This window comes from Hetaerina americana, unplaced genomic scaffold, assembly GCF_022747635.1.
Source record: "Hetaerina americana unplaced genomic scaffold, ioHetAmer1.1.p SCAF_41, whole genome shotgun sequence".
Lineage (NCBI taxonomy): Eukaryota > Metazoa > Arthropoda > Insecta > Odonata > Calopterygidae > Hetaerina > Hetaerina americana.
The window spans coordinates 517,710-545,558 of record NW_027286997.1 but is presented as its reverse complement, the minus strand read 5'-3'; the positions used below and the strand labels follow the sequence as shown (position 1 = coordinate 545,558).

At 38.1% G+C, this 27,849-nt stretch overlaps 1 protein-coding gene across 7 annotated transcripts in view; it reads left to right on the top strand.

The window, feature by feature from the left end:
* The window catches only part of LOC139692789 (carboxypeptidase D-like), a 201,245-nt gene that overhangs the window by 171,580 nt on the left and 1,816 nt on the right, over positions 1–27,849 (top strand). For 4 of the 7 annotated variants that reach the window (XM_071591072.1, XM_071591075.1, XM_071591073.1 and 1 more), the window contains 6 exons: positions 2,971–3,158; positions 9,012–9,041; positions 9,716–9,895; positions 10,454–10,572; positions 16,479–16,655; positions 20,417–20,509. In XM_071591072.1, the coding sequence (XP_071447173.1) occupies positions 2,971–3,158; positions 9,012–9,041; positions 9,716–9,895; positions 10,454–10,572; positions 16,479–16,655; positions 20,417–20,509 (787 nt within the window). Of the gene's footprint in view, positions 1–2,970; positions 3,159–9,011; positions 9,042–9,715; positions 9,896–10,453; positions 10,573–16,478; positions 16,656–20,416; positions 20,510–27,596; positions 27,696–27,849 lie in introns of all 7 variants that reach the window. The other 3 variants (XR_011701787.1, XM_071591077.1, XM_071591076.1) reach the window with 2 other exon arrangements.

Sequence of the window (27,849 nt, the reverse complement as noted above, 5' to 3'; positions counted from 1 at the left end):
GAGCAAACCATCAATATGTATTCTTGCCCAAGATAAATGGGTAGTAGGAAGCAGGGAAATGAAAATATTAAATGAAAATATTGAATGGGGGAGTGAAGAAATCCAAGCACCATATTCAGTACTGATCCTAATCAAGTTAAAACATTTTTATATCCTCCCTAATTTGATTTTGAAATTCCTGGAGATATTATTTTCATCATCCAAGGAGACACATAAGCCATTACGCTCTTTGATGTTAGAATAGAAATTCTTGGAAAAAAAATTGTATTGAAAAAAATTCAATACACTGACCTACAACTACCTTACAGTGCCATTTCATATTACTTCATAATCACTGGATTAACAGTTACCTCCTCCACTGAAAACGTACTCCAGTTAAATCAAAACTTAATTATAATGCGGTAACAATGTTTTATGATAACATATGTAACACAACTGAATAAATTGTGGACTATTAATTTAAACACGGTTGATCACAGTAAATCCTTCTAGAACAGCACTAAGCAAACGAACTTCCCCATAGAGGAGGGAATTGAAGACAGGAACGTTGAGTAAGAATGTTAGAAAAAACTAGTGTAAACTTTGATACGGAGCGTGGCTTTGTACGGAGTGGAAACTTGCTGTCGAAGGACGATGATGAGGTAGAGTGAAGGCTTTTGAGATGAGAGTGTGGATAAGGATGGCAAAGGTAAAGTGGAAGGAAAGGAACACAAACGAAGTAGAACTAGGCATTTCGGTTGAGGATTGCTGGTCGAGATCCAAAGGAGGCAGAAAAGGTGGATGCAGAATATTTTGATTAGTGATGGAATATATATATATATATATATATATACATATATATATATATATATATATATATATATATACATACATATATATATATATATATATATATATATATATATATATATATATATATATATATATATATATATATATATATACACATACATACATACATACATACATACATATATATATATATATATATATATATATATATATATATATATATATATATATATATATATATATATATATATATATATATATATATATACATACATACATACATACATATATATATATATATATATATATATATATATATATATATATATACATACATACATACATATATATATATGTATATATTTGGCACATACATATATGTATATATATATATATATATATATATATATATATACATATATACATACATACATTCATACATATATATATATATATATATATATATATATATATATATATATATATATATATATATATATATATATATATATGTATGAATGTATGTATGTATATATGTATATATATATATATATATATATATATATATATATATATATATATGTATATATATATATATATATATGTATATATGTATATGTATATATATATATATGTATATATATATATATATGTATATATATATATATGTATATATATATATATATATATATATATATATATATACATACATACATACATATATATATATATATATATATACACATACATACATACATACATATATATATGTATATATTTGGCACATACATATATGTATATATATATATATATATATATATATATATATATATATATACATACATATATACATACATACATTCATACATACATACATATATATATATATATATATATATATATATATATATATATATATATATATATATATATATATATATATATATATATATATATATACACACAATAAATTGGACAGCAACAAACAATATAGAAATGTATAAAAAGAGCACTCACACGTTATTTCTTGATAATTTTGAGGGAATTCTGCTACGTCTTAATCGGAAGATGGAGAAATAAGTAGAGTCTTTACTTCTCTATCTTCCGATGAAGACGGAGCAGGATTCCGTCGAAATTATCAAGAAATAACGTGTGAGTGTTCTGTTCTTTTTATGTGTTTCTATATTGTTTGTTGCTGGCCAATTTATTATTTGGCACATACATATATGTATATATATATATATATATATATATATATATATATATATATATATATATATATATATATATATATATATATATATATATATATATAAGAACACAGATGTAGATTTTTACAATATAGAGACACAAAGAAAGGACACTCACAATTTGTTATTCGATGTTTCGACAGCATGGCTGTCGTCTTCAGATTCTGAAGACGACAGCCGTGCTGTCGAAACGTCAAATAACAAATTGTGAGTGTCCTTTCTTTGTGTCTCTATATTGTAAAAATCTACATCTGTGTTTTTATATATTTGTGCGTCGCCGAAGAGCGTTCCATTTTGAAGATTATATATAGAAAATAAAAAAAAATTAGAAAATTATTATAGAAATATATATATATATATTTTTTTTTTTTTTTCTATAAAAACTTCATTAACCAAGGATATTGTAAAATTACTGATTATTTCCTCACTTGTGGCCTAAAAACGTATTTGTCTCAATAAAGTCTAAATAGTCATGTGAATACAATTTTATTATAAGAATACTTTATTAACAGAAAAATCAATAATTTACGATATGGTGAGCAAATTATTTCAATGCAATATTCTTAAATAACTTAAAAATTATTTACGAGAAATTGAAAGAATATATTAACATTACAAACAGATGTTTATATTTATAGTACAGTTACTTGGGTATGTGAAACTCAAATTATAAGTATTGGCGATCGTCAGTGATGCCTATGAATTGATAACTAGTATGGCACTATAAGTTAATAGATCTATTTCAAGATTTGTGAGAGAACATTTTATCAACAAAGAACCAATAGGCTTGCGTATAACCTGCCACAATATTATTGTTACTTGAATACTACATATTATTATTTACGTTTTCCTCTCCATTCTTATTGGTGTCTCCAGTCACATAGACATGGTCCAACTCTGATTAATTAGAGGTTTTGTCTCCCCTAAGGTACAACGCAAGGGGTTTTGATCTCAACCGGAACTTCCCAGACTACTTCAAGCAGAACAACAAGAGGGCACAACCAGAGACAGATGCTGTCAAGGAGTGGGTCTCCAAGATCCAGTTTGCGCTCTCTGGGGGCCTGCACGGCGGGGCCCTTGTAGCCTCATACCCATTTGACAACACGCCCAACTCCAGTGAGTGCCAACATTAGATGCTTGCTCTGCCCCCCCCCCCCCAGGGCAAGGGGGGCACTCATCCCAGCCCTCTTCCTCATGGGCAAACATTTGAAGCGTTTCATATGTTTGTTCTCAAGGGCTCTGAAACTCTTTCTGTTTTTAATTTCATGCTACATGCTCAGCAGCCATTTTCATTCTTAAATGATTCCTGATTCGGTTTGTTCCTGAATGTAAATTTAAGGGATTTTCCAGGGTATATGGCTCCTATAGACCTGGCCATCATTTTAATGGCAAATTCATAATTTTTCCAATCTACCTGTTTCCTTTAAAAATATAAACGAATCTCCAACTTTTTCCACATATTTTTTTCTATTTTGAAAAGTGGCATCAATTACACAATTATTATTACGTAATCTTATGGTAAAGGTAGGTTTTTGGAAGCACACAGCTACTAAATAAATATTTTGTGACTCCTAACAAAACACAAAAGCTAGCATCCTACTTCACATCAGGTCCCTCTTCATCTCTGAGTACTTCTTTCCTCCCTTCATCCCGTCCAACATCCCTATCCTGTTCCTTCTCTTTCCTCTTTTGCCTAACATTCTCCCCTGTATTACAGTCTTCAACATCCCACTGCCGGTCAATACCCCCTTCATCCACTTTCCCTGCCACCATAGGATGTCTCCCAACGAGCCCCTCTCTTTGCCCACCATACCAGGTACTTCCTCATTTGTCTTCTTCTCTGTCCATTTCACCTTCTCCATTCTTCTCCACACCCACATTTCAAAAGCCTCCAATCTACGTCTAACCTCCTGCTTCAATGACCACGTTTCCACGCCGTACATAGCTACGCTCCATATCAAAGTTTTTACTAGTCTTTTTTAAATATCCTTACTCAATGTCTCTCTCATCAACTCCCTCCTCCTTGTGAAAGCCTCTTTGCCTAGCACAATTCTTCTCCTTACGTCCCTACTACTTTGACCATGTTAGTCGAAAACACTTCCAAGATACGTAAACTGTTCTACCTGCTCTAGTTTTTGCCCTCCTATTTTAATGTTTAGCTTAGCCTTTTTCTTTCTAGAAAATTGTATAACCTTTGTTTTATTAATATTGATTCTCATCCCATACCTGTCGCACTGAATTTCCTATTCACTAAGCAATGCTTGAAGCCCCTTGGCTGACTGACAAACTAAAGCTTGGTCATCAGCAAACCTAACTGATTTTACGAATTCCCCGCCCACTTTCATTCCTACCTCCAGTTCTTCCCATGCCTTTTTAATCATTTCCTCTACATACCGGTTGAACAGCAATGGTGACAATTGGCAACCCTGCCTTACACCTCTTCCTAACACTGCCCATCCAGAATCCCTGTTCCCCACTCGCACCTGAGCAGTCTGAGACATGTACAGGTTGCGGATTAGCCTCTTTTCCCTCCAATCTATTCCTATTTTCTGCAATATACTCATTAGTTTTTCCCAATTCACTCTATCAAACGCTTCTTCGAAATCTACAAAACAGGCAAATACCTCCTGGTTGTGTTCTATATTCCTCTCGATTAATAATCTCATTACTGCAATGGAATCACGCGTACCTCTCCCGTTCCTAAACCCAAACTGATCATCCCCTAAGTAATCATTTGCCCTACTCTCTATCCTTTTGTTTATGATCCTGAGAACAACTTTAGCTGCTTGCTGCTACCTTTTTCAGAATAGGAACTAAAAATGATCTCACAAAGTCTTCCGGCCAGATTCCATCCTCATAGATACTAATCCTCCCACATTTTCCTAAATATTTCAGTAGTTCCGCAGGAATGTTATCCACCCCCATGGCCTTATTTAGTTTCATCTCCCTTAATTCCATTTCTATCTCATCGTCAAGTATGCCTGGACCTAAGCTATCTTTCTCTACATCATGTTCCTTTTCCATGTCTAACTTTGTTGGTCTAAGTTCTTTACTATACAGTTCTTTTATATATTCCTTCCATACATCTTGGATCTTTCCTGTGTCAACTATTATCTTACCCGCCTTATCTCTAACTGTTACCATAGATCTTCCTTTCTTACTTCCCGATAAAGATTTAACTTTGCTGTACAGCGCACCGATTTCACCCTTCCTCTGCAGACTTTCCATATCCTCGCACTGCGTCTTCCACAATGCTTTTTTTGCTTTATTTGTTGCCCGCCTCAATTTATTTTTAACTCTCTGTACTTCATTTTGCCTAGCTCCGTATTTACATTCTTCCCTTTTCTCCGCTCATCCATCTTTGTAATCATCTCATCCGTGATCCATGGTTTCCTAGTCCTTTTAGCGTTAACGGTTCCAATAGTGTCTTTTGTGGCTTTAGACAACCTTTTCTTCATACTTTCCCATTTTTCTTCGATAGTACTTAGCTCTTTACCATCCCCCATGATTTCCTCTACCGCCTGTTTATATTCCTTCCTTTTCAAACCATTTAATGCTTCTATGTTCCATTTGCTAACTCGCCGCCCTTGCCTTATCTTTTTGAAACATACCCTACATTTCATAACAACTAAATTGTGGTTAGAGTCCGCGTCAGCTCCCAGGAAGCTGTGCGAATTTATCACACTGTTTCTAAACCTGTGTCTGACCAGAATATAATCTAGCTGATAACTTTCTGAGTCACCTGGCATTTTCCATGTATACCTGCGTCTTTTGTGGTGTCTAAACCAAGTGTTAGTGATGACAAACCTCTGTCTCCTGCAGAACTCAACTGCTTTCTCCCCGCGGTCATTCCTCGTGCCTAAACCGTAGTCCCCGACCTCATCACCATCTCTTCCTTCACCTACTGTCGCATTCGAATCCCCCCATCACTATCAAATATTTCCCTGCAGGAACACACGCGATAATGTCCTCTAATTGATTGTATATCCTTTCGACCTCTTCCTACGTATAGTTGCTTGGTGGCAAGTGTACTTGAATAATAACTAAGTTTGTCGCTTCTGCTTTTATCTCTACTTGTAATATTCTATCTGTTACCTGTTCTATGTTTACTATGCTTCTTCCTACCTCTTCATTTAATACTATGGCAAACCCTCGTTGGCTCTCGTCCCCGCCGCTGTATATTATTCTGTACTAATCACTCCAGTAATCCCCGCTATCCTTCCATCTCACCTTGCAAAGACCTAAAATTTCTATTTTTCCCCTTTCCAACTCTCGCTTAATATTCTCCAATTTCCCTTCCCTCATCATTGTCCTAACATTCCACATTCTTATTTTAACTAATTTGGTCTTCTTCTTCTGTGTCTTCTGTCCTGCTGCTGCCGGTTTTCCCTTGAAAGGGTTTCGTGGGATGAGGACCACGGAAGCCTTGCCTCTCCTGCTGCTGGGCACGACTCAAAGCTGATTGTGCCGAGCCCCCTAGTTGCCAGGAATCAAAATCTCTATATTGACGATCATATTTATCTTGGAAATGATAATTGACGCCCAAGCTTAATAATTGATGACCAAGCTTAGTTTGTCAGTCAGCCAAGGGGCTGCAAGCATTGTTGAGTGAATTGGAAATTCAGTGCAACAGGTATGGAATGAGAATCAACATTATTAAAACAAAGGTTATGCGATTTTCTAGAAAGAAAAAGGCTAAGCTAAACAAATAAATAGGAGGGCAAAGACTAGGGCAGGTAGAACAGAGGTACGTAAAGTACCTCTGTAGTGTTTTGGACCAACACAGTCAAAGTAGTAGGGATGTAAGGAGAAGAATTGCGCTAGGCAAAGAGGCTTTCACAAGGAGGAGGGATTTCATGGCTGGGACTTTGATTGATGATGTTAAGAAAAGACTCGTGAAAACTTTGATATAGAGCATAGCTATATACGGTGCGGAAACGTGGTCATTGAGGAGGTTAGACGTAGACTGGAGGCTTTTGAAATGTGGGTGTGGAGAAGAATTGGATTGGATGAAGGGAGGAAGAAAGTACTCAGAGATGAAGAGGGACCTGATTTAGAGTAGGATATTGGATTTTGTGTTTTGTTAGGAGTCAAAAAATATATATTTAGTAGTTCTGTCCATCCAAAAACCTACCTTAACCGGTAGATTACCCATTAATAAATAATAATAATATGGGTAGAAATTACATAAAGTTACATACTTGTTATTGAGAATAAATTATAATATAGAATAAACGGAGAATTTGGATTTGCAATGCATGAAAAACATTTTCAGATGGTGTACTGGTACAGGAACATATCTGGTGAGGTTAATTATTGCAGACAAAATATTAATATTAAATAATACTCCAAATTATAAAATGAAAACAGAATAACAGAAATATTGTATTTGTTAGAGACTAGAATGATGGTGCAAAATGATAAATATTAGTGGCAGTCAATAAATAAACCTTGTGGCATCGATTGAAAAAGTTTCCCAATCGGCAATCAAGGAACAAATTACAAATGTGACCTGCACAGATGTCCATAAAGCAATGATTGGCATTCGAAAATTTTTTTGATATTTTTAATTACAGTTTTTTAAGGGATCCTGTTGAGATAGAAAGTTTGTGAATATAATCACCACTGTTGACATCTCTCATAATCTAGCTTATAGATGAGTAGTAAGTGTAGTTTTGTGCATGATATGTAATTTCAAAGAGTGTTCATACCTTATGTTATGTGAAGGTACTGGGAACCCTTAGGAGTTCTAGGGAATCAATTTTGTTATGCAGTGATTTAGAAAGAAAAGTTATTTTATGAATTTTTCTACATTTTTGCAAGGAGGGAAGATTTAGCGGAGGTAACATTTTATGATAACTATCAAGATCCTTGGAAAGATTGAATGCAATTTTGCGCACAAATTTTCTGTGAACATATTCAATTGTGTGAATGTGGAGTTTGTAGTAAGATGACCAGACAGTAGAGCAGTATTCACCGAGTGGCCTAATTAATGAGATGAACAGAACTTTAAATGGCTCTATATTTTTAAATATTTTTCAGTCTTTGAGTGATTTGAGTGCTTGATGTTGATGCAATGTTTACTGAGAGTCAATTATAACTACGAGGTCTTTTATATCTGTCAATCAGGCTGTAGGATAATTGCTTAGTCTATCTTCATAATACTATAGACTTCTTTTCTGGCTGAATGCTACGGAATAGCATTTTTTAGATTGAAATTTATATGCCAAATGTCATATGTCTTGTCATTGATCTGAAATATAAAACCCAAAAACACCCCCAACCAGAAGTTTTCATTCCTATTGCAAAAGTATCCAAATAAAAATAATTTTTTTCAGCCTTCACATCCTCCCCATACTTTAAATGAGCAACTCAGAAAAGAGTTGTTTTCATTCTCATACCATCAGTTAGCGATCCTTCCTTGCTTGCCTTCTTTAAGTTTATTAGTTTGTGTGAATTTTGTGAACACTTGAGTGATAACTGCTCAAACCTGCACTGGATTAAGGCAAACATAAGATTGAATAGTATGGCAAGAGGTTTTGAAATCCAGTATGAAACTACAAATATTGGAAATGAGTGAAACCATGGGCTCATAGTTCAGTCCAAATTAGGTGATTCCATGTCGGTTTGTAATACTACGTGGTTCAAAATAAGGTTCCAGTTTTTTGAGCTAACACAACCTCTACTACGATAGAAATTGCCATGGGAATAATTTGATTCCAGAAGCCATTAAACGCCAAATTATTGTAAGACTACTTCCCTAAAATATTCCAATCCATTACTACTGCATGAAAGCCTTCCAGCTATGATCTTGCTTTAAAATAACATTTGGATTTCGTTTTATTAAATAAAAGGAGTTGCTCTTAATGTCATGGTAGAAAATGTGAAACTCCCATCCTTTCTGGGTTCTTTACTTGATAGCTTTGTTATGAAGTAATTATTTCTCTTTTTGTGCCATACACATGGAAGGAATATGCAGATCTTCACCCTTGTGTGCAGGTAAGCTGCCCCACTCTAAGGCTGGCAATTATAAATGCCTACTATTTTCTTGATAATTTATAAATAGTACTTGGCATATCAGTAATAGCTCTCTTTTAATACTCTAATGCATAGCACTCTTGTATAAAGAAACTGCTGAGAATGCCACCTCTAGAAAAACTTAAATTTTCATTGACCCACACAAAACAACATACACACAAAAGTGGGAATATCAGCGCAGAAATCATGTTCCTGGAATGTAATCTCAGTAGAGGTAAATGATATTTGCCCTGTTTAATTCTCACATTTCATCTCCTGTTGTCCATCAATATTCATAGAATCCCTTCATAGGACCTTGCACTTACATGATGAAAAAGTCTACTATTAGCTTGTACAGTTTTCTATCTTAGAAGTTTTTTCATTGAACTCTTTTTCAAAAAAATTTGCACATTTTGAGATATTTTTTTGAAAAATATATTTTTCTGTAGTGTAATTTTAGCCATGCTTGAAAAATTCATTGTTTAAATTCATTTGATGATGTGGTTATTTATATTAAACTGAGATAAGTTCTAGCTTGCAGGTTTTATATTTATCTAAAATGTTTGTGACATTTTCAAACAGTAATGATTTAACTGTGTTTACATAATTGCTTCTAGCCTGATTGTGGTTTCTTTCCATCTCCATTGTGGGCCCAGTCTTCCAGAGTTACTCCTCCTCCTCACCCTCCCTCACCCCTGATGATGATGTCTTCAAGCACTTGGCATTGACTTATGCCGGCAACCATCCGTCAATGCACCGCGGAATCGCATGCAATGCCAACTCGCCCTCCTTTGAGAATGGAATCACTAATGGGGCATCGTGGTATCCTTTAACAGGTTAGGAAAGTACTCAGCCTTGGTGAATGATACAGGTTTTACAGCGCCATTACTTATTCACAATGAAAGCTTGGTGCGGTCCACAACAAATAAATTACCTGATCTATTTTGAGAGTAAAAAAAATATTTTTATGCCAAAGCCTTATCCATTTGTTTGGACAAAAGTCACAGCATGTATCTCTGTATGATCATTGTACCAAGAAAGTGATAATGAAAGAAAACGTCTAAATCCATTCGTTACTTTCTGAGGGAAGTATTGCCAGCTATCATTTTGACTGAGCACTTCCCATTCTTTCCTGCAGCAATCAGTAATTGCTTAACAACCTCAATGAGATAATACATATCAACAATAATTGTAGTGTTTCCTTTTCTTTAAGATATCCCACTGTTCAATAACTAAATGTGCCTGCCCTTAAAGCCCTGCCCCAAATATTGGCCAAGTTTCTTGTGGGTAATTGTCTTCTTTCATCACTCATTTTGCTTTCCTCTCCTTTAAATGTAAGTAAATGTAATGTTAATAAAATAATGTAAAAGTAATGTTTTCTCCCCATGCCGTAGGAGGGATGCAAGACTTCAACTATGTGTGGTATGGGTGCATGGAGGTGACAATCGAGATGTCCTGCTGCAAATACCCACCTGCAACAGAGCTGCCACAGTTCTGGGAGGAGAACAGAGTGGTGAGTGGATTCCGGCACATCTCCTGCTCTTTGGTACATAATTGAAGTAACCACGCTTGTGCTTGGACCGATGCCTGCCAGTATGCCTGTGGCATGTGCACAGGTCCCTCTGACATTCATAATACTCAGTTGATGTAGTCGATTGGGCAAAGTATTTTTAACCTTTTTGCTGCTGTGAACGTACCTAGTACATGGTTTGTATAAAAAGTATTGGGAATAGGTTGAGAAAAATAGATATATTTCAGATACTATAGCTTCAATGCCTCAAAATTCTTCAAAGTACTTCATCCCTTGAGCGTTGACACACTGTTCACGTCAGTGGCTTTTTCACAACTCATAGGCTCCCTGGTAAGTATATCGTCAATACCTTTAGGCCGAGTTTTGAGATCTTTCGCATCGCCAAATTTTCAGTGGGAGTAGATTGTTAATGACTTATTTTCAGCATAGAGTAAAACTCTAATTTAGTAAATAAATGCATATATTATTAATTAAATTTAAACATCCTAAAATAGTGCTCTTGCCGTGACCCCTCAGTGTGGTTCTCAGTGCGTGATATGTTGCAATTGGCAGGCCTTATCCATGGATCAACATGTGCTGAACGTGCCGAATGCCCGGCTCCGCTCCCTCTGTTTTGAATTTTTTCTGCAGCGCCATCGAATTTTTCAATAAATATGGTTGCCCTAGGCCTCATAGATAATGAGTCTTGCTAATCATTCTGTTTCAGCCACATGAAAAGTGTCGTATCCCCACGTCTTTGAGTGAATATTGGCGACACGACAAAGTATCCCACGAGTCGAGTGGCTGCCTCGAGGGTAAACGGGGGCTTTTAGTTTGGTGGGTTGTGACGTGGAGAGGAGTTCATTGATAGAAATGGGGGAAAAGAAAGAACTAAAAAAGAGTATAACGGCTGTCCTGATTTAACCCAAATTTATTATATTTTATTGTTTCAGGCTTCACTTCGTGGAAGTATTTAATATCCACACTAAAAGGAAAGACTCGTTAGTGATGACTAAGCCCTGTCTCCTGCAGAACTCAACTGCTTTCTCCCCGCGGTCATTCCTCGTGCCTAAACCGTAGTCCCCCACCTCATCACCATCTTTTCCTTCCCCTACCATTGCATTCCAATCCCCCATCACTATCAAATGATTCCCCTCAGGAACACACACGATTATGTCCTCAAACTGATCGTACATCCTATCGACCTCTTCTTCCTTATGGTTGCTCGGTGGCATGTACACCTGAATAATAACCAAGTTTGTCGGTTCTGCTTTTATCTCCACTAGTAGTATTCTATCCGTTACCTGCTCTATGTTAACTACGCTTCTCCCTACCTCTTCATTTGGTACAATGGCAACCCCTCGTTGGCTCTCGTCCCCGCCGCTGTATATTATTCTATAATTGTCACTCCAGTAATCCCCGCTATCTTTCCATCTCACCTGGCATAGACCTAAAATATCTATATTTCCCCTTTCCATCTCTCGCTTAACATTCTCCAATTTCCCTGTCCTCATCATTGTCCTAACATTCCACATTCCTATTCTAACTAATTTGGTCTTCTTCTCCTGCGTCTTCTGTCCTGCTGCTGCTGGTTTTCCCTTGCAAGGGTTTCGTGGGAAGACGACCGCAGAATCCTTGCCTCCCCCGCTGCCGGGCACGACACACGGCCAATTGGGCTGAGCCCCGTAGTTGCCAGGACTCAAAATCTCTGTATAGTCCATCATGTTAATTTTGGGAATGATAATTGAGGTGGTTTCCCATTGCCTTCCTCAATAGTGTTTTTAATGTGACACCATGACTTACTGGCCGCCCCTCTGGGGTCAGACGCCATTGCAGCCGCCTCACTGAGGAACAGACGCCGCGTGGACTACCTTTCGTCTGGCTCCTAACCTTCGACCTATCTGGCATGGGTGACCTTACCAGGAGCAATTTTTATTACTCCCGCCAGCACAGCTCTAGGGGTCATCGGAACGCGCAAGCCCTTCCACCTCGTCAAGGTTGTAGTCTAGGGAGGGAGTTTTTCATTATGAGACTTAAAATCACTTCCAAAAACAACGATATCATCAAGGTAAACAAAACAACACAGCCCTTGTAGCCCAGTCAAAACGGTGTTCATTAATGGCTGAAATGTAGTGGGGCCCCCCTTAAGGTCAAATGGCATTCTTAGAAATTCAAAATGGGCGTTACCCGTACTGAAAGCAGTCTTGCATCTGTCTCTCTCCGCCATAGACACCTGGTGGGAGCCACTGGCCAAATCTAGAGTACCAAAGTACCTTGCCTTACCAAGTTGATCAAGTATTTCCGTAATATTTGGTAATGGAAACACATCAATGGCTTCATTCACTTTCTGGTGATCAACCACGTTTCTCCAATTTTGTTTCCCGGACGCGTCTTTTTTCTTGGGGATGACCAGTATGGGAGAGTTCCATGCACTTCTGCTGGGTGCTATTATTTCGTCTCTCAGCATTTCTTGGATCTGTCTCTGCACCTCCTCCTCCTGCTTCGGGAATACAGTATGGACGAGTATTGATGGGGCTGCCTTCTTCTCTGGTAGGAGTTGTAATTGTATGTGAAACGGCAGGAGTGCAAGTAAGTTTATTTCCAGGCAAGAAAAATACGTCATGGTATGACATGCATAATTCTAGGAAATCTTCAGCTTCTGATTTACTTAAAGGGCCAACACTTAGCTGCTCTTTAAGTAGCCTTGCCCGTGTGACGTCTCGTCTCTCCACATGTGAAATTCCAACCAGCGGCTCTTCTTCTATCTTTTCCAATAATTTCGGGGGTATTTCACAGTCTACTTGTGCCTCGGTGGTGGTAATTATGCTGGCTCTACATTCCCCGGAGATTCCAACGGTCAAAGCCTCAGCCAGATAAACCCCTTCCCATAATTTCTCTCTTGCCAATAGTCCTTCCCCTGTGGATGGGGTCGGGATCTTCACTAAACGTTCTCAGCGGGTGGTAATCGTCAGCTTCCTTCTCATTTCCTTTTCTGCTCCCGGTCGCTGATCCATCTCCATCATCAGTCCCTTTCATCATGTATACCTTCTTTTGCTCCACATACACCACAGCGCCTAATTCCCCAAGCATATCTCTTCCCATGATTCCATCAAAGCTAAGAGACAAACGGGAGTCATCTATTATGTGAAATTCTACGGTGGATGCCCTTTGGTGGGCATGAGACCATCTGTTATTCCTTTTAGAGCTACTCTCTCCTTAGAGAAATAGTTGGTGCCTTTCCTTAATAAATTCCCCTTAGTTAGACTTACGTCGGCCCCCGTGTCCAGCAGCAAGCACTACTCGCCCTTCTCACATTCATTGCATTCACAAGTAACGGAATCTCCACCCTCATTCTCATTGAACTTGGCCTTATTTACCTGCCTGACAGCTGCTGGTTTAAAACCCCTTTTTCCATCTGTTTCGTTATCTCCTCTCAGTAGTGGTTTCCAATGTTGGGGCCACTCTGCCTTACTGCGACAATCCCTGGCGAAATGTCTATCTTTTCCACACCAGAAACATTTACTCCTTTCGGCTGTCCTGCAACATCCCTTTTCTTCCGAGTGATTTGATGGTCTCACACGCGTTCCATTTCCCACATGTCCAGGATTATTTGCTCCTCCCACAAAATGTATTTTCTTGGCTTGATCTGACTTAGACCCCTTTAGGAAACACTGTGACGAGATGTGACCAGATTTGCCACAAATTTCACTCATAAAAGGATGCCTTAGAGTTTCCTTTTCCTTCAGCGACAAGATGGCACTCTCCTCTTCCAGTGCTATTTACACAGCATAGGGCAACATACTCAATTCACCTTTGCTCCTCACAATAGTCTGGATGCGCTCGTTTGCCAACCCTTGGATGAAGCACGCCTTAGCCAAGTGGTCAACTAAATTTACGGCCCCCCTAATTTCCTCAGGAGCTGACACTGTCTTCGCGGCCTCATGGAGATCGGATTGCATGGAATCCATTCGGCTCCCCCAACTAGCAATACTCTCTCTAGGACCTTGCTTAGAATTGAACATGGTACACGCATAGAGGTGCAAAGTACGCCTCGCTGCAAAATTTTCTTCCATTATAGCTCTAACCAACGGCCACATTTGCAATTCAACCCCAGCTGAAATTTTTGAATGCACATCACCCGTAATCCTCGCCTTCACGAATTTCAACAACCTATCATGCTCAGCAGGGTCAACAAGATCAAAAACCACGTCGACATTCTCTATGAATTCTCGTAGCTTACCCTTATTCCCGCTAAAAGGTTCACTGATTATCTTCATCGGTTATGAAATTCCACAGTAATCACGGGTTTCTGCTGGTTCCCCATTTCTGGCCATTTTCTAAGTCTCAGTTGTTAGGTTTCTTTCTTGAGAAAGAGAAGTAAAAAGCCTTTGTATATAACCCCCATAATGGATTCCAAGAGGGCTAAGCTTTTTTTGATTTAAGATAATATGGAGAATTTAGTTGAACACCTGGATGGAGAAAGAGGATTGAGAGTATTGGATGTGATAGTGCAAGTTCAAGGGAGGAAGATTGGTCGAGAGGAAATGATACGGCCGACCGGGAAGAAGTCCAGTCCTCAAAGAAGATGCCAGGTGTGCTCCACGTGAGGTAAAATGAGGGATACAATGTACTGGCGCACTGACTGCAATGCATGCCAACATGTAGAGGATTGTTTCAAATTATATCACTCAAAACTGAACATGTAGAGCGTAGGTTCGAAACTTAAAGGCAAATAAAAAAGTGAAAATATAAAATATGTGGGTCGTGTTAGTTCAGGGGGTAGAGCGTTGGAGTACTAACTGGAGGGTCCCGGGTTCGATTCCCTGGCGAGGCACTCTGGGCACCTGCAGCTCGGACAATATTTAAAAGAGGCTTTAAACTGATTATTCTGGATGAAGCAGGTGCTATGACCAGTGATGCTCAGTATGCTCTCAGACGGAGTAAGTAATAAATATATGTATGTGTATATATATCGTGGGTCGCGGCAGTCCAGTGGGTAGAGCATTGGACTGCTGACCAGAGGGTCCCGGGTTTTATTCCCGGACAAGCCACTCTGGGCACCTGCAGCTCCACCCAAGCTAAAGTGATTTTTTGGGTACCAGGTCTTCCTGGGAAACCATTAGCGGCACAGGGAAAGGAACTGGCCCCCCTACCCTGATGTGTGAATTTTCACATGCCGTATAGGGCTTAGTACTGGGTGATCTCTACCATCACCTACCAAACTGACCTTCGGATTGATTACTGTGTTTATGGTTTTTTCTATAAAATAAAACGTAATTAAAATTTTTACTAAATAGAATAAGCAATTTAACACAATTTAATTTTTTTTAAATTTCAGAATAATTGTTCAAAAAGTTATAAATAATTTAAACAATGCTGCAACAGGGAGATATTTTAGAAAAATTAAATACCACGAGTGAGGTCCAAGCATTTAAATACCTATACCGAATAGAGGGATTAAAGGAGAATATGGAATTCTCCGGGCTAGTGATTGAATGAATGCGAAGGAAATTATTAATGAGAAGTATGTGTGGACAGTGCAAAAATGTTGCGATCTAAATATTAAATACTATCAACAAATTATTATTTTGTGAAATTAAAAATTTAAAGAAAGTCAAAGTGTTTTCAAATTTGCATTTTGTAAAAAGGGTTTTGAGGTTTCAAAGCATCTTAATGATTGTAATTTTATTAAAAATTGGAGGTCCTAGGAAGAGAATAGCACAGATGATTTGTGGATGAATAATCAAGAGTTTACTGTAGTTGAAAAGGTTCCAGTGCCAAACATACACTCCCCAAATTGTAGTCAAACGAAGGAGCAATCATTCCTTATGCTAATGTGTGCAGCCCAATGTCAGAGAATAAAAAGAGCCACCCTGCTTTGTTCACCTCCTCTCTCTCTTTCTCACAAGTCTCTAGTTAAGTTCTTGGCTGAAGTTCACCGAGGAGTCCATGGATTCGTAATGGATGAGAATGGCAACCCTGTGGAGAAAGCCTCACTCAAGGTTAAAGGAAGGGATGTTGGATTCCAGACAACCAAGTATGGAGAGTTCTGGAGGATACTCTTGCCTGGAATGTACAAATTGGAGGTAAGAAGATTGTCCATTGATTTGCTGCTATCTATTGGCTCGATTTTATTCAGGCCTCTGATCCCTGTTCATTGACAGAACCCCTTCTGCCCAGTGTCAATATGTTGCCCTACATTTACAAAATACCATTTCCATTGACCTAAGTAATCTCAAATCATTTTTGCAATCCCTTATCTATCCAAAGATCAAAAAGTAAATTTTTAGCAGCCTCTTTCCAGAAATATGGCCACTTTGACATTCGTCTAGCTTATAAAAGAGTCAGTAAGATGTTAGAAAATGGAAATTGTTGATAAACAAATGGGGACATGTTAGTTGATTAGAGCACTAGCCCTCTGGACAGAGGGTCCTGGTTCGATTCCTCGGGGATGTCTCTGGGCATCCTTTGAGTCACCCAAGCTGGATAATTTTCTGGGTACCAGATTTTCCTGGGAAACCACAGATGGCACAGGGAAAGGAACCCCTATCACCCTCTTGATGTCTGAGTTTCACGTACTGCTGAGCTAATTGGGTGAGCTCTACCCTCACCTATCAAGCTAATATTATGGTTGATAACTGTAGATAAAAATACTACCTGAAGATACCTTGGAATGAGGAGTTAGAACAAACTTTGGATATTTCTCTATACTTAATTGTAGTATAAGTGCTTCCATCACATATGTGGAATGGTCAGGTAACTCAGTTTTTATAATTACTCAAGCTGTGATTTCACAAGGTTGAGCCTGATACTTCTGAAGGATACATTAAAATCTTTAAAAAATAATCTGGGAAAAATATAATGATCAAATCATGAATGAATATTTAATAAGGGAACAATCAACACTGCTTGTTGTTTAAATGAATAAATTGCCTTGACATCAAGCAATGTAAGGAAATCTTGTCAGTTTTTGTGAACATCTGTCTGATCAGCAATGAAGCTAAGAGAGACTTTGAACAAATGCTTAAAGGGTCGCTCCCTGGGGTTTATTAGAAGATCATGTGTTTAGAGTGGAAAAAATGCTATCCGAGTATAAAGTACATCTTGATGAAGTTTAATTGGTTAAAACCCCAAAGAACATGGCAGAAGTGTATGCCATGTGTGTACCATGACAACGGGTGATAGACCTTGTTACCCAAGCTCCTGACTTTGCTTCTTTACATTGATTAAGTATTATTTATGTAAGTATGGAATACTGTTTCCAGAGTACCTATATTTGAAGTTTTTTCTGCTTTTGTGGTTGAGATTCAGAAAGAACTGATTGTTTTGGTGAATTGGATAATACTTACATCATAAAAAAATGTGAATATTCAGATTATTATATTCATCTGCAAATTGTGATGAAAAATAGAACATTGTTAAACAACCTATGTATGTGAAAAATTCCAATACAAGTATATCAAGCGTAATAATCTTCGTATTAAACTTTTTAATAAAATCGATAAATTCGAAAAGAGCACTAGAAAAAGGAAACTTGGTGTAATAATCCATGCAGAGACTCTTTGATTAAGTCAACAGCCCATGTGCAAAATAGTCACCACCACTGGGTTCATCAAATCAGTCACTGCTTGGTGTGTGTGGTGGAGAATATCCACATTGTTATAAAATTCCAAGTTCCTATTCTGACTAATTTGGTCTTCTTCTGCATCTTTGGTTCTGCTGCTGTTGCTTTGCAAGAATTTTGTGAGATGACAACCTCAGAATCCTTGCCTCACCTTGCCTTGAATCAGCCCAATAGGCCAGATGTAGTGCCCTGCTGGGCACTACATCTGGCCTATTGGGCTGAGTCCCATGGTTGCTAAGACTCATGTCCCTGTTGTGTCTGTCATAAATTTATTGGGAAAAATAAATGAGGTGGCCTCCCATTGCCTTTTTCAGTAGTGTTTTTATCATGACACCATCACTTAATGTCTGCCCCACTGGGGTCCCTGTGGGCTTCCTTTCGTCTGGCTCCTAACCTTTGACCTATCAGGCATGGGTTACCCTACCAGGAGCAATTATCATTGCTACCACCAGCTTAGCTCTAAGGGGTCATCAGAATGCACCAGTCCTTCCACCATGCCAAGGTTATAGTCCATAGGGTAGGGGAAAGATTGATACAAAAACAAAAATAAATCATTATAAACATTAATACTGTGGAAAAATTAATTTAGCATTGAATAATAAAACAAGAAGAGTGGGAGAAATCAGTATTTATGAAATAATATCAGAACTGGCTCTATGGTGGCGAAAAATGGGTCCTATGATTGAAAGAAATGGCTAAAGAACAGCTGAGCAATACAAGATTCTTGAGAAAGATGAAAGGATCCTCCCAATTCTGTTGAGTCTTTGATGAAGACATATGATGGAAATAAGCATATGATTGAGGTTAGAGAATAGAGAGGAAAATGGAAACTCAACAGCATTTGAATTGATGACCCAAAGTTAGCGAAGCTAATAAAAACATTTGAAACTAGGAGAAAAGATGGTAGAGTCCTATTCAAAGATGCCAGCTACTCTATCTATGCAGTTGGAGCAGTTGACTTTCCCATTTTGTGCAGTGCAGAAGAAGAAAAAGAACAGCAATTTTGCCACCTGACACATTGAAAATACCAAATACCTCTGAATAGCAAGTCTTCATGGAAATTTTCTCATCTATACTTTAATGCATTTTCATCCTCTTTGAGTCTTTTCTAAATTTATAACATTTTTTGCACCTTCAAGCATGGGAATCCTCCTCAATGTAAGTTCAAAATTTAGGAAAACCAGGTTCAGGAAGCCCTACTTATGGTGTATTCGTATTTACTTCATGTTGGTATGATTGATTGTCACATCACATCCAAATATTCCAGAAGGACACAAATACAAATGCAATTGGAGTTTGAATGCAAAATGATTGTCACGAATAAAAGGGAAACAGTAAACAGGAGCAGTGACAGTGCGCATGAGAATAATATTATTTATCGACAGGGAGAGACATGAATTCATCCACGGAAGAGCATTGATGTTTGCACAGGAACTGATAAAGTTTACATTTAAGTGACGACAAAATATCTGATTCCCTTGGTTTTCTAGGTGATGCTTTCAGGGATTTGACACCTGCACAACAAGGGTTCTTATCAATCATAGCCGAGTTGTGAGTAGTTATCCTCAAGTAATGGCACCTTCTTGTGCCTATGCACATCTGCACATCAACATTGATTATCAAATTGAACACGGCTTTGTTTTGCTGTGCAAAAATCATAGCTTAGAAAATATATATGCGCATCCAGGGAATAGTTAAATAAACATGTGTAGAGTGAGGTGTATAGTAACTGCATGCCCTTGGGACTTAACCTAGGATTCTCACTGGCCATTTGCCTTGCAGCCTAAATAGGTGCATGGAATAATGAATGAGATGACTGCCCCCACAAAGCAGCCATTCCGTATTTCAGTCGACTATGATTGAATGCATTACAATGAACTGGGAGAGTCGCACCGAGATTGGCAGCAGGCTCAAAATTTTCCTCAGGAGGTCACAACCTGGGGCAACATTAGACATTATTTCATCAACACGAGTTGTACGTACTCGGTATGTACTTTGTTGTACGTACTTAATGGTAATCCCCTTTCAGTTGAAGCAATGAAAAAATACTTTCTTGAATTTTGCAATTAAAAATAAATGAAGGATGAGGCACTTGGAGCACAGTTTGATTATTTAGCCTGGTGTGGCCATGATTATTTTTCCTTATTTAGTTGTGCTTGCATATTTGTATTTATTATTATAATGAATTTTTATGGCACTTATTTTTACATTTCCTCATGAAAGGTCTATGCAGAGGGCTACATTCCACGTGAGATGGAATTTGGTGTTGTGGAACAACATCCCACACTACTCAATGTGACATTACACCCATCCAAGGTACGTGTGTATCCGCCAGTATACCATGGTATGAGGCAGAAGGGAACAAGAAAGCATGTGGCATCAAGTGGTGGTGGTGGTGATGGCGATGGTGTTGGTGATGGTGACGTGTATCGTTTGGACAATCATGGTGCCAAGCAGGGGGATGAGGGTGGTGGAAGTGGGGGTGGGGTGGAGGGGGGTGGGCCATATGCCTTTTACAGCCCAGGGCCAGATGACTCGACGTTTGTGCCGACGTATGAGGTGGGCGTTTGGGGCGTGCGCAGGGAGGAGGAGGAGGAGTTCCGGATCAGGGTTGCTTCCTTCACCCCTGGCAACCGAGGAGGGCGCAGGGGGGGCAGTGTGGGTTGCTCAGAGCATCGACATGCGGTGCTGCCCCTCCTGCCAGCCTCTTTCCTCCTCCTCCCCTTGTTGAAAAGCCACCTGGCACCCCCCTGAGCACTCCCTTGTAAGGTGCCATGCATGCCCGCCGGCAGGCAGTTGCCACGATTGGTCTCTCCTGAAATGCAGGGCATGGTGGTTAATTTGGATCCCCCACTGGGAAGATGCACGGCCAGTGGAGCGGTCCCTTCTTTGGTGCTCTGGCACCTCTGTGCTTTGGATGACTGCGCACTGGAAGTGGCAGCATGCTGGTACACGCATGGTGGTTATATAACTCAAAAGTCACCAAGTTCAGGTTGTGGGTGGTACTTAGTAATACAGAAGTCACTAAACCGCTTATTTTAATGAACGAATGTACCTGTGTGCACAGGCAATGGCAATGATGGGAGTGTTGGGAAGAACAAGGGACCAATGTGACATTGTCATAACTGATTCATTCACCTTTGTCTGAACTTACCACACATTCGCCAATGTGATGTAGAAAATGAGCAACAACCCTTTTAAGTACAAATATTCTAAAATGGAAGCCTTCCATGAGTTTTCAATAAGATAAAAAAAAATAATAGTTGACCAATATTTCTGACCAATTTATTTTTTACTCTTCAAAAGCTTTTATGAAGTGAATTAGACATAGATGGAAGTTTATAGGACTAAATTTGAAAAAATTGAAGTTTTCCCTCAATCCATTGAAATGTTTTGGCCCAACACTGTGCCTGTTAGATCTTTGCACCACCAATGTATCAGTCATTTATGATGAACCACAAAGTGATTTATGGATTTATAAAGTTAATACACCGGCATACAAAGTAGACCTTACATTAGAATTCTCACTGTAATTGGAATATAGTCACTCCTATGGCATTTTTAACCCACAAGTTTCAGCACAACTCCACCAGTATCTATTTTAAATATTCATATTGTGCCTTGAATACCTACCTTATTGATTCATAGAGAGAGTGTGGGGAAAGCTCTTGATTTTCATAGTTCCTGTTGAGTCTAATCAAATCTAATCATAATGCTGGGAGTAGTGATTATTTTTCATGAAGGAAGCTTACTATCCATTTTGCTTTCAATGCCGCAGTATCAGTTCCCTTTTAAAAATTTCTTGTTGTACTGTTGATGAAATAAGCCAAAACACCAAGTATATATTAGGGATACTATTTTAGTACATGATTGTTCCGAAGATTCCAAAGATTCCAAAGATTCTAAAGAGCAATAATCACTGTATGAAGCATCAGGTTACCTGCATGTGATTTCAGTAATTAAAAGTAAATTGTAAATTTTCTTGTAGATGGATTCATGTGTTTGACCGAAAAAGCGCTGGAATTTATACGTATTTGTGGTGTGAAATCATGAATTTCTCCCAATTCATGATAATGCAGACATTCTTGACCCAAAGAAATGTGCATCATTTCGTTGGTAAACAGCATTGTGATTTAGAAGCAATAATAATTGAATAACATATAGTTACTGCATAATTACAACTAATTTCCCAAAATACTATTAATATTTTTATGAAATGCAATTATTCCCTTTTAAATATTGAAATATTATAAGACATAGTGTCCTGCCTACGATAAACCTCGTAGACCTACTGTCCTAAAGGCTTTATTGCATAAATAGAAGGGTAGATACTATTTTACTTAATTGCTGAGGACAATCCAAGGAAATGTGCTAACTTAATTATATGTTGAAAAATGTAATTAACTTTTTATTTGATCTTTTTGTGATGAAATACCTCAGAAGTTTACTCATTCTACTCATACTATTTCATTGGCATGTGCCTACCTTCCTTGAGTATGGATTTCACGTGAATTTGCATGTTTTGGTCTTTTAACTTCACAAATTCTCTGTAAAATGAGGCAGAATGTTATCTTAATGTTCAGTAAATAAATGTCATTGTGATATACATTTAATGGTTTTTATGTGGACGAGAAAAACTATAGCTATAAATGTGATGCAATAAACATTGTGATAAATCTAATGGTAAAAAAAATAAATATGTTAAGTTGTTGTGATTTCTGTCCAACTGCTGGTTCAAATTTTATTGTGATTGATTTCAAATGCATGAAATGTAATTCCAGTAGTGGGATGGACAGAGTTGTAAGCACCTAGGAAGTTGGGTGATGGCTCTCTCTCTCTCTCTGTTCAAAACTTCATTTCAACCTTTCAATGACAAACCAAAATTAGTAGGGTCCTGTAAACTGAGAAATCTGCCATGCAAAGAATAAATTAACACTTATTTTCATGATTTAGACCCGTTAAACTTTTTATCCTGTTGTGGTGTGCCAAGTGAATGCTGCAGAAATGTTGATGGAAATAACATTTGAGAATAGCTATTTTGATAAAACTTCAGTTTTGTATGATGCCACTAATTTTAACAGCTATGACCTGACATAGGTACCCAGGTCTTGTTTTTGCAATTGCAGTTTTGTTTGATCAAATATTGACATGCCTCCCGAGACATTTTTAAATCTATGTAGAAATAAGAAGATTATTTGAAGCAGAAATAAAATCTGAACAAATCTTCCATCTTTATTTTATATCTTTAATCTTAAATACATTACCTTAATGGAAATGAAAATTTTATGGAGTGCAAAAAAGGTTGTGTCAAGTAGTACTGATGCTGATGTGCAGTGTTAAATGTTTTTGCTGTTTTTTTTATACAGTAAACTCTGGATTATCCATAGGTGGAACATTATCCATGCTACTCTCTTTCTCATCCCAGTACTTTGAAATTTTAATAAAATGACAACAATTGCAAAGATGATTAATTGCTTTCAAGGTTTGATGTACTATGAAAGAAAACAAATACAAGTTTGAAATGCATGGGTATCCTAAAAGGTTTATAAGTTGACAAAATGAAAGATATTCTACCATATTTAATGTTTTAATGTAAACATTGTTGTATTATCCCAACTTTCCTATCGTTTCCCTCACTAGCTCTGAGAGTTTCCCTCACTAGCTGCAACGTGTATACGTGTGCTTGTGATGTTTTACGACGTGTATTGCAAACCAACACATACCAGCAAATACACACATCATGATTCGTTTACACACATGGCAGTCACAAACTGGGCACCTTCCATGCTCTTGTACACAGATCAGGTAATATTCCACTGAATAGAAACAACTATTTCAAAGAATTAAAGAACATCAAACTTATTGCTATTCAAAATGGCTTTAAAGAGTCAATTATTGACAACCTAGTAAAAGAGCACAAACATAAAAAACTGGTTCAAAACATAACCACCCTCACACAGCATAAAACCCCTCGGTACATCAAACTTCCGTTCCACCCACAATTAACAAAAGGGCTTGGAAAGATTTTTAAAACCGTTGACACTAATATATCATTCAGCAGCAACAACAAACTAAAACATCTATTAGGTAATGCTAAGGACAAAATCGAAGCCTCAAATAAGTCCGGCATTTACAAAATAAATTGCTCCTCTTGCGATTCAACTTACATCGGCCAGACGCGGAGGAATATTAAAACTAGATTCAAAGAACATATGGCCCATTTCAGATACAACAGGTCAGATAAATCGAGCATTGCCCTACACTTACTCAAGGAAGACCATCAAACATCAGAAAAGGAACTGAAAGTGATCAAACAGACTCCCAACCACCATTTGGACGCATATGAAAGCATTTTTATACAAAAATTCAAAAATGTTGTTTTTAATAACGATAAAGGGCCAATTCCATTCTCTTCACTTCATTCCTTTTTGAAGTGATTTCTTCCCCAGTTTTCAAACAAATTTCCATCGGACTAAGCTCTCCCCCCCCCCCCCGCCCCCCACTTCCCTTTCATAGTCCGTTCCCCGGATACCTTTCACTTCCCCCCCACCTTCCTCCCTCCCCCCCTTCCTCTTTACCAATACGTTTAAAGTACTCCTCCCCTTTCCATCTTCCCACTATTTCGATTGGTGCCCCAACTCCCACAGTTTCTATATATATTTGATGTTTGTCTTCGGTTGTTTACTTTCAACCATGTGCTGGAGGTGTTTTCCCTTTGCTTCGCTGAAGAGCGCCACATTGTGGCCGAAACACGTGTGTTAGATGCATATCCTCATTTGCGCTCTATACCTGTGTATAGATTCTCCCAGAAGCTGTGCCCTTTTGAGTGTGTGTGTGTTTCTTGAGTGCTTGTGTGTGTGTGATTGGTCTCTGCCAATCACAAAGTGTGTGCTTGAGAATATCCTCGAATCTTTTACCGGGGTCTTCTCTACAGCCTCGTGAAGGATTCCATCTCCATCTGAAATTCTTTAACGGGGTCTCACAGCCTCGTGAAGGATTCCAGTCAGGATAGTGTGCGTGTGGCTGTGTGTTGGTCCCTGACGCGGATTAATTTCCCTTACACCACCACAGAGGGGATTCTGGTCGAGAGGTTGTGGTTGGTCCCTGACGTGATTCCCGTTAAACCAACATAACAATTGGTCTGACGAGAGATTGGCAACTAATTATTACGGCCATTGGAGTTTCTTCCCCCCCCCCTCTTATTTTAACTGAGAGGCCATAGAGCTCATTATTTCTTGCTAAAGGTGCCTAGTATGTGTTTACTAATATGTTATAAACCCAAACTAGTTGACTGATTCCTAAGTACCCATGTTTTGTGAATACATATTTTGATAATATTCAATTGATTAAATTAAATAATTTAATTAATAAAAAAATTTTAGCTCCTCTTTATTTAAGCTATGCCAAATATGGTGCATGACAATAATGCTTTTGCCTCAATGCTAAGTATAACTAATAAGGGAAATGTATGCACAAACATTTATGCTACATATGTGTATAAACTTTAGTGAATGGTGCCAACCTAACTCTGATGCCAACCTAATTCTGATGCCATCCTTACATGCAAGGGTAATTTATTGATATTTGTCTGATTTTAGTTTATCATTCATCAGTGATGATTGTGTCTGAACGAGAGGTGTGTATCATTCCTTTGACGGATTTATAAATGGACGACTAAAGCTGGAGTGTATTAAACATTTTGACACCAATTCATTCAATCAAGGGGTGTTGTCTTAAGAACCATGCCTAACTTTTAATGGGATTATCAATTGTAACATCATTGTTTGGCAAAATTCTTATTAGTTGTAGCTTTTCTAGCACAAAAATATTTTCAATCCTTCTTTCTCAAGATTAAATGAAGGCTCCATTTAAAATGATAGCAAGACTGCACTTAGAGCAAGGGCTTCAGTTTGCTACTTTTTCAAATGAAAACAAAGTGGATTCTGTGATGCGTAAGGCATAGAGAGTGGTTCATTGGGTAACTAAGAATTTAAAAGGAAGCAGTGTGGTAACTAAAGAAAAAGCCAACGAGGTCAAGGTTTGCCCCCTCCTGGAATACTCGTCCATAGTATGGGGCGCATATGAGGTGAGAGTTTAAAAAGATAGAAAGAGTGGGGATCGGGATGGTGCAGTGGCAAGTGCACTGGCCTCCCACCCAGAGGTCCTGAGGTCGAATCCTGGAGACATCAGTTTTTTCAGTGGTATCCCGATCCCTCCTTGAGGTGCTTCATGGAGAACACTTAAGAGTGAGTACGCCGTCCGTTGGATGGGACGCCAAACTGTGTTACCCCTTGGCGCTTTTTGTCGAGAGTAGGCTGATGTCGGCGCCGGGTTTCTCTCCGCCCTTCCTCCTTCCCCATCCATCCCCAATGGTGCAAATAACCTCTGCTCTCAGCGGCCGCCTCCCATGATAATAATGGCTGCTACTACTACGATAGAAAGAGTGCAACGGAAGGAAGGCAGATGGGTAGGTGGGTGCAAAACTCGGCGGACCGGACATGTTGGGTGTTCTGAAATGGGAGAGTTTGCAAAATAGGATGAAGAGGAGTAGGTCTGGTGCAATTGAAATAATAGTTAAAGATGACAAAGCATGGGAAGATTTGAGGAAGGAAATAGAAAAACCAAATCGTAATGGGAAAATGACCACAGTTGTAAAATAAAAGTGACACCAAAGCAAATAGAGAAAGTTTTCATTTTCAAATGGAAGTGTAGCGGACGGGAGAGTCGTTTGATCCCTGAAGAGCAAACGTTAGGACCGACCGGGTGCGATGTTGGTTTGTGAGTGACGTGGATGGAGTGAGGAGTGTTTGACGGTGAGAGTGGGTACGGTGTTGGATGGCGAGTGATAGCGAGGGATTACTTACTTTGCATTTTCCTTCATTACCTGCATGGCAGTTTAGTTTTGGTTTTGTTAGTGATTGTGTGAATCTATTTAATGATCCCTTTCGTTGTTGTTCTGTTTAAAAGTAATTGTGATTCCAGGGACTTGTGCACTACATAACAATGTCTGTTTTGGCATGTTTTAATTATTAATAATAATTAGGCTATAGTCACTTTTATAACCATGAATGATATCATTTGCAATTTGTATTTTTTGTTGTTCTTCATAGTTCATATATCAGGTTTATTTTGTGTCCATCAAAGGTGACCAAATGAGAAACTAATTTTTCATTATTTTTGGATTCATCTATACTAATTTTTAAGTTAATTTTACTGATTTTTATTCAATATAAGTGTCACTTTTACTTGCATACATATTTAAATGAATTACCTTTGCATTTTAATAGAGCTGCAGTGTAGAGAAGATGTGTACGTCTTATTAAGCATGCTGTCTTTTTTATTTTGTGGTTTTAATTGTTCTGATATGGACCAAATTTGTACATAATAAATCCTGTTCTTTCAGCCAATGCATACTGAGGAAGTAGCATTTAGTAGACCTGTGGTTGATGGATCAATAGTCTTCCCAAAATAACTAGCAAACATTCTAATCCTGTGGTGTATTGTAAGTACATACTACCTTCCTACATAAAAACTCTTTCTTGAATTATGATCTAAAATTTTTGGTGATGGTGATATAAACTTTACTTCTATCCTGTTCTTTTCCAAAACTGGCCAACATGATTGTACACATCTTATTTTTTCATTTTTGGTAGTTC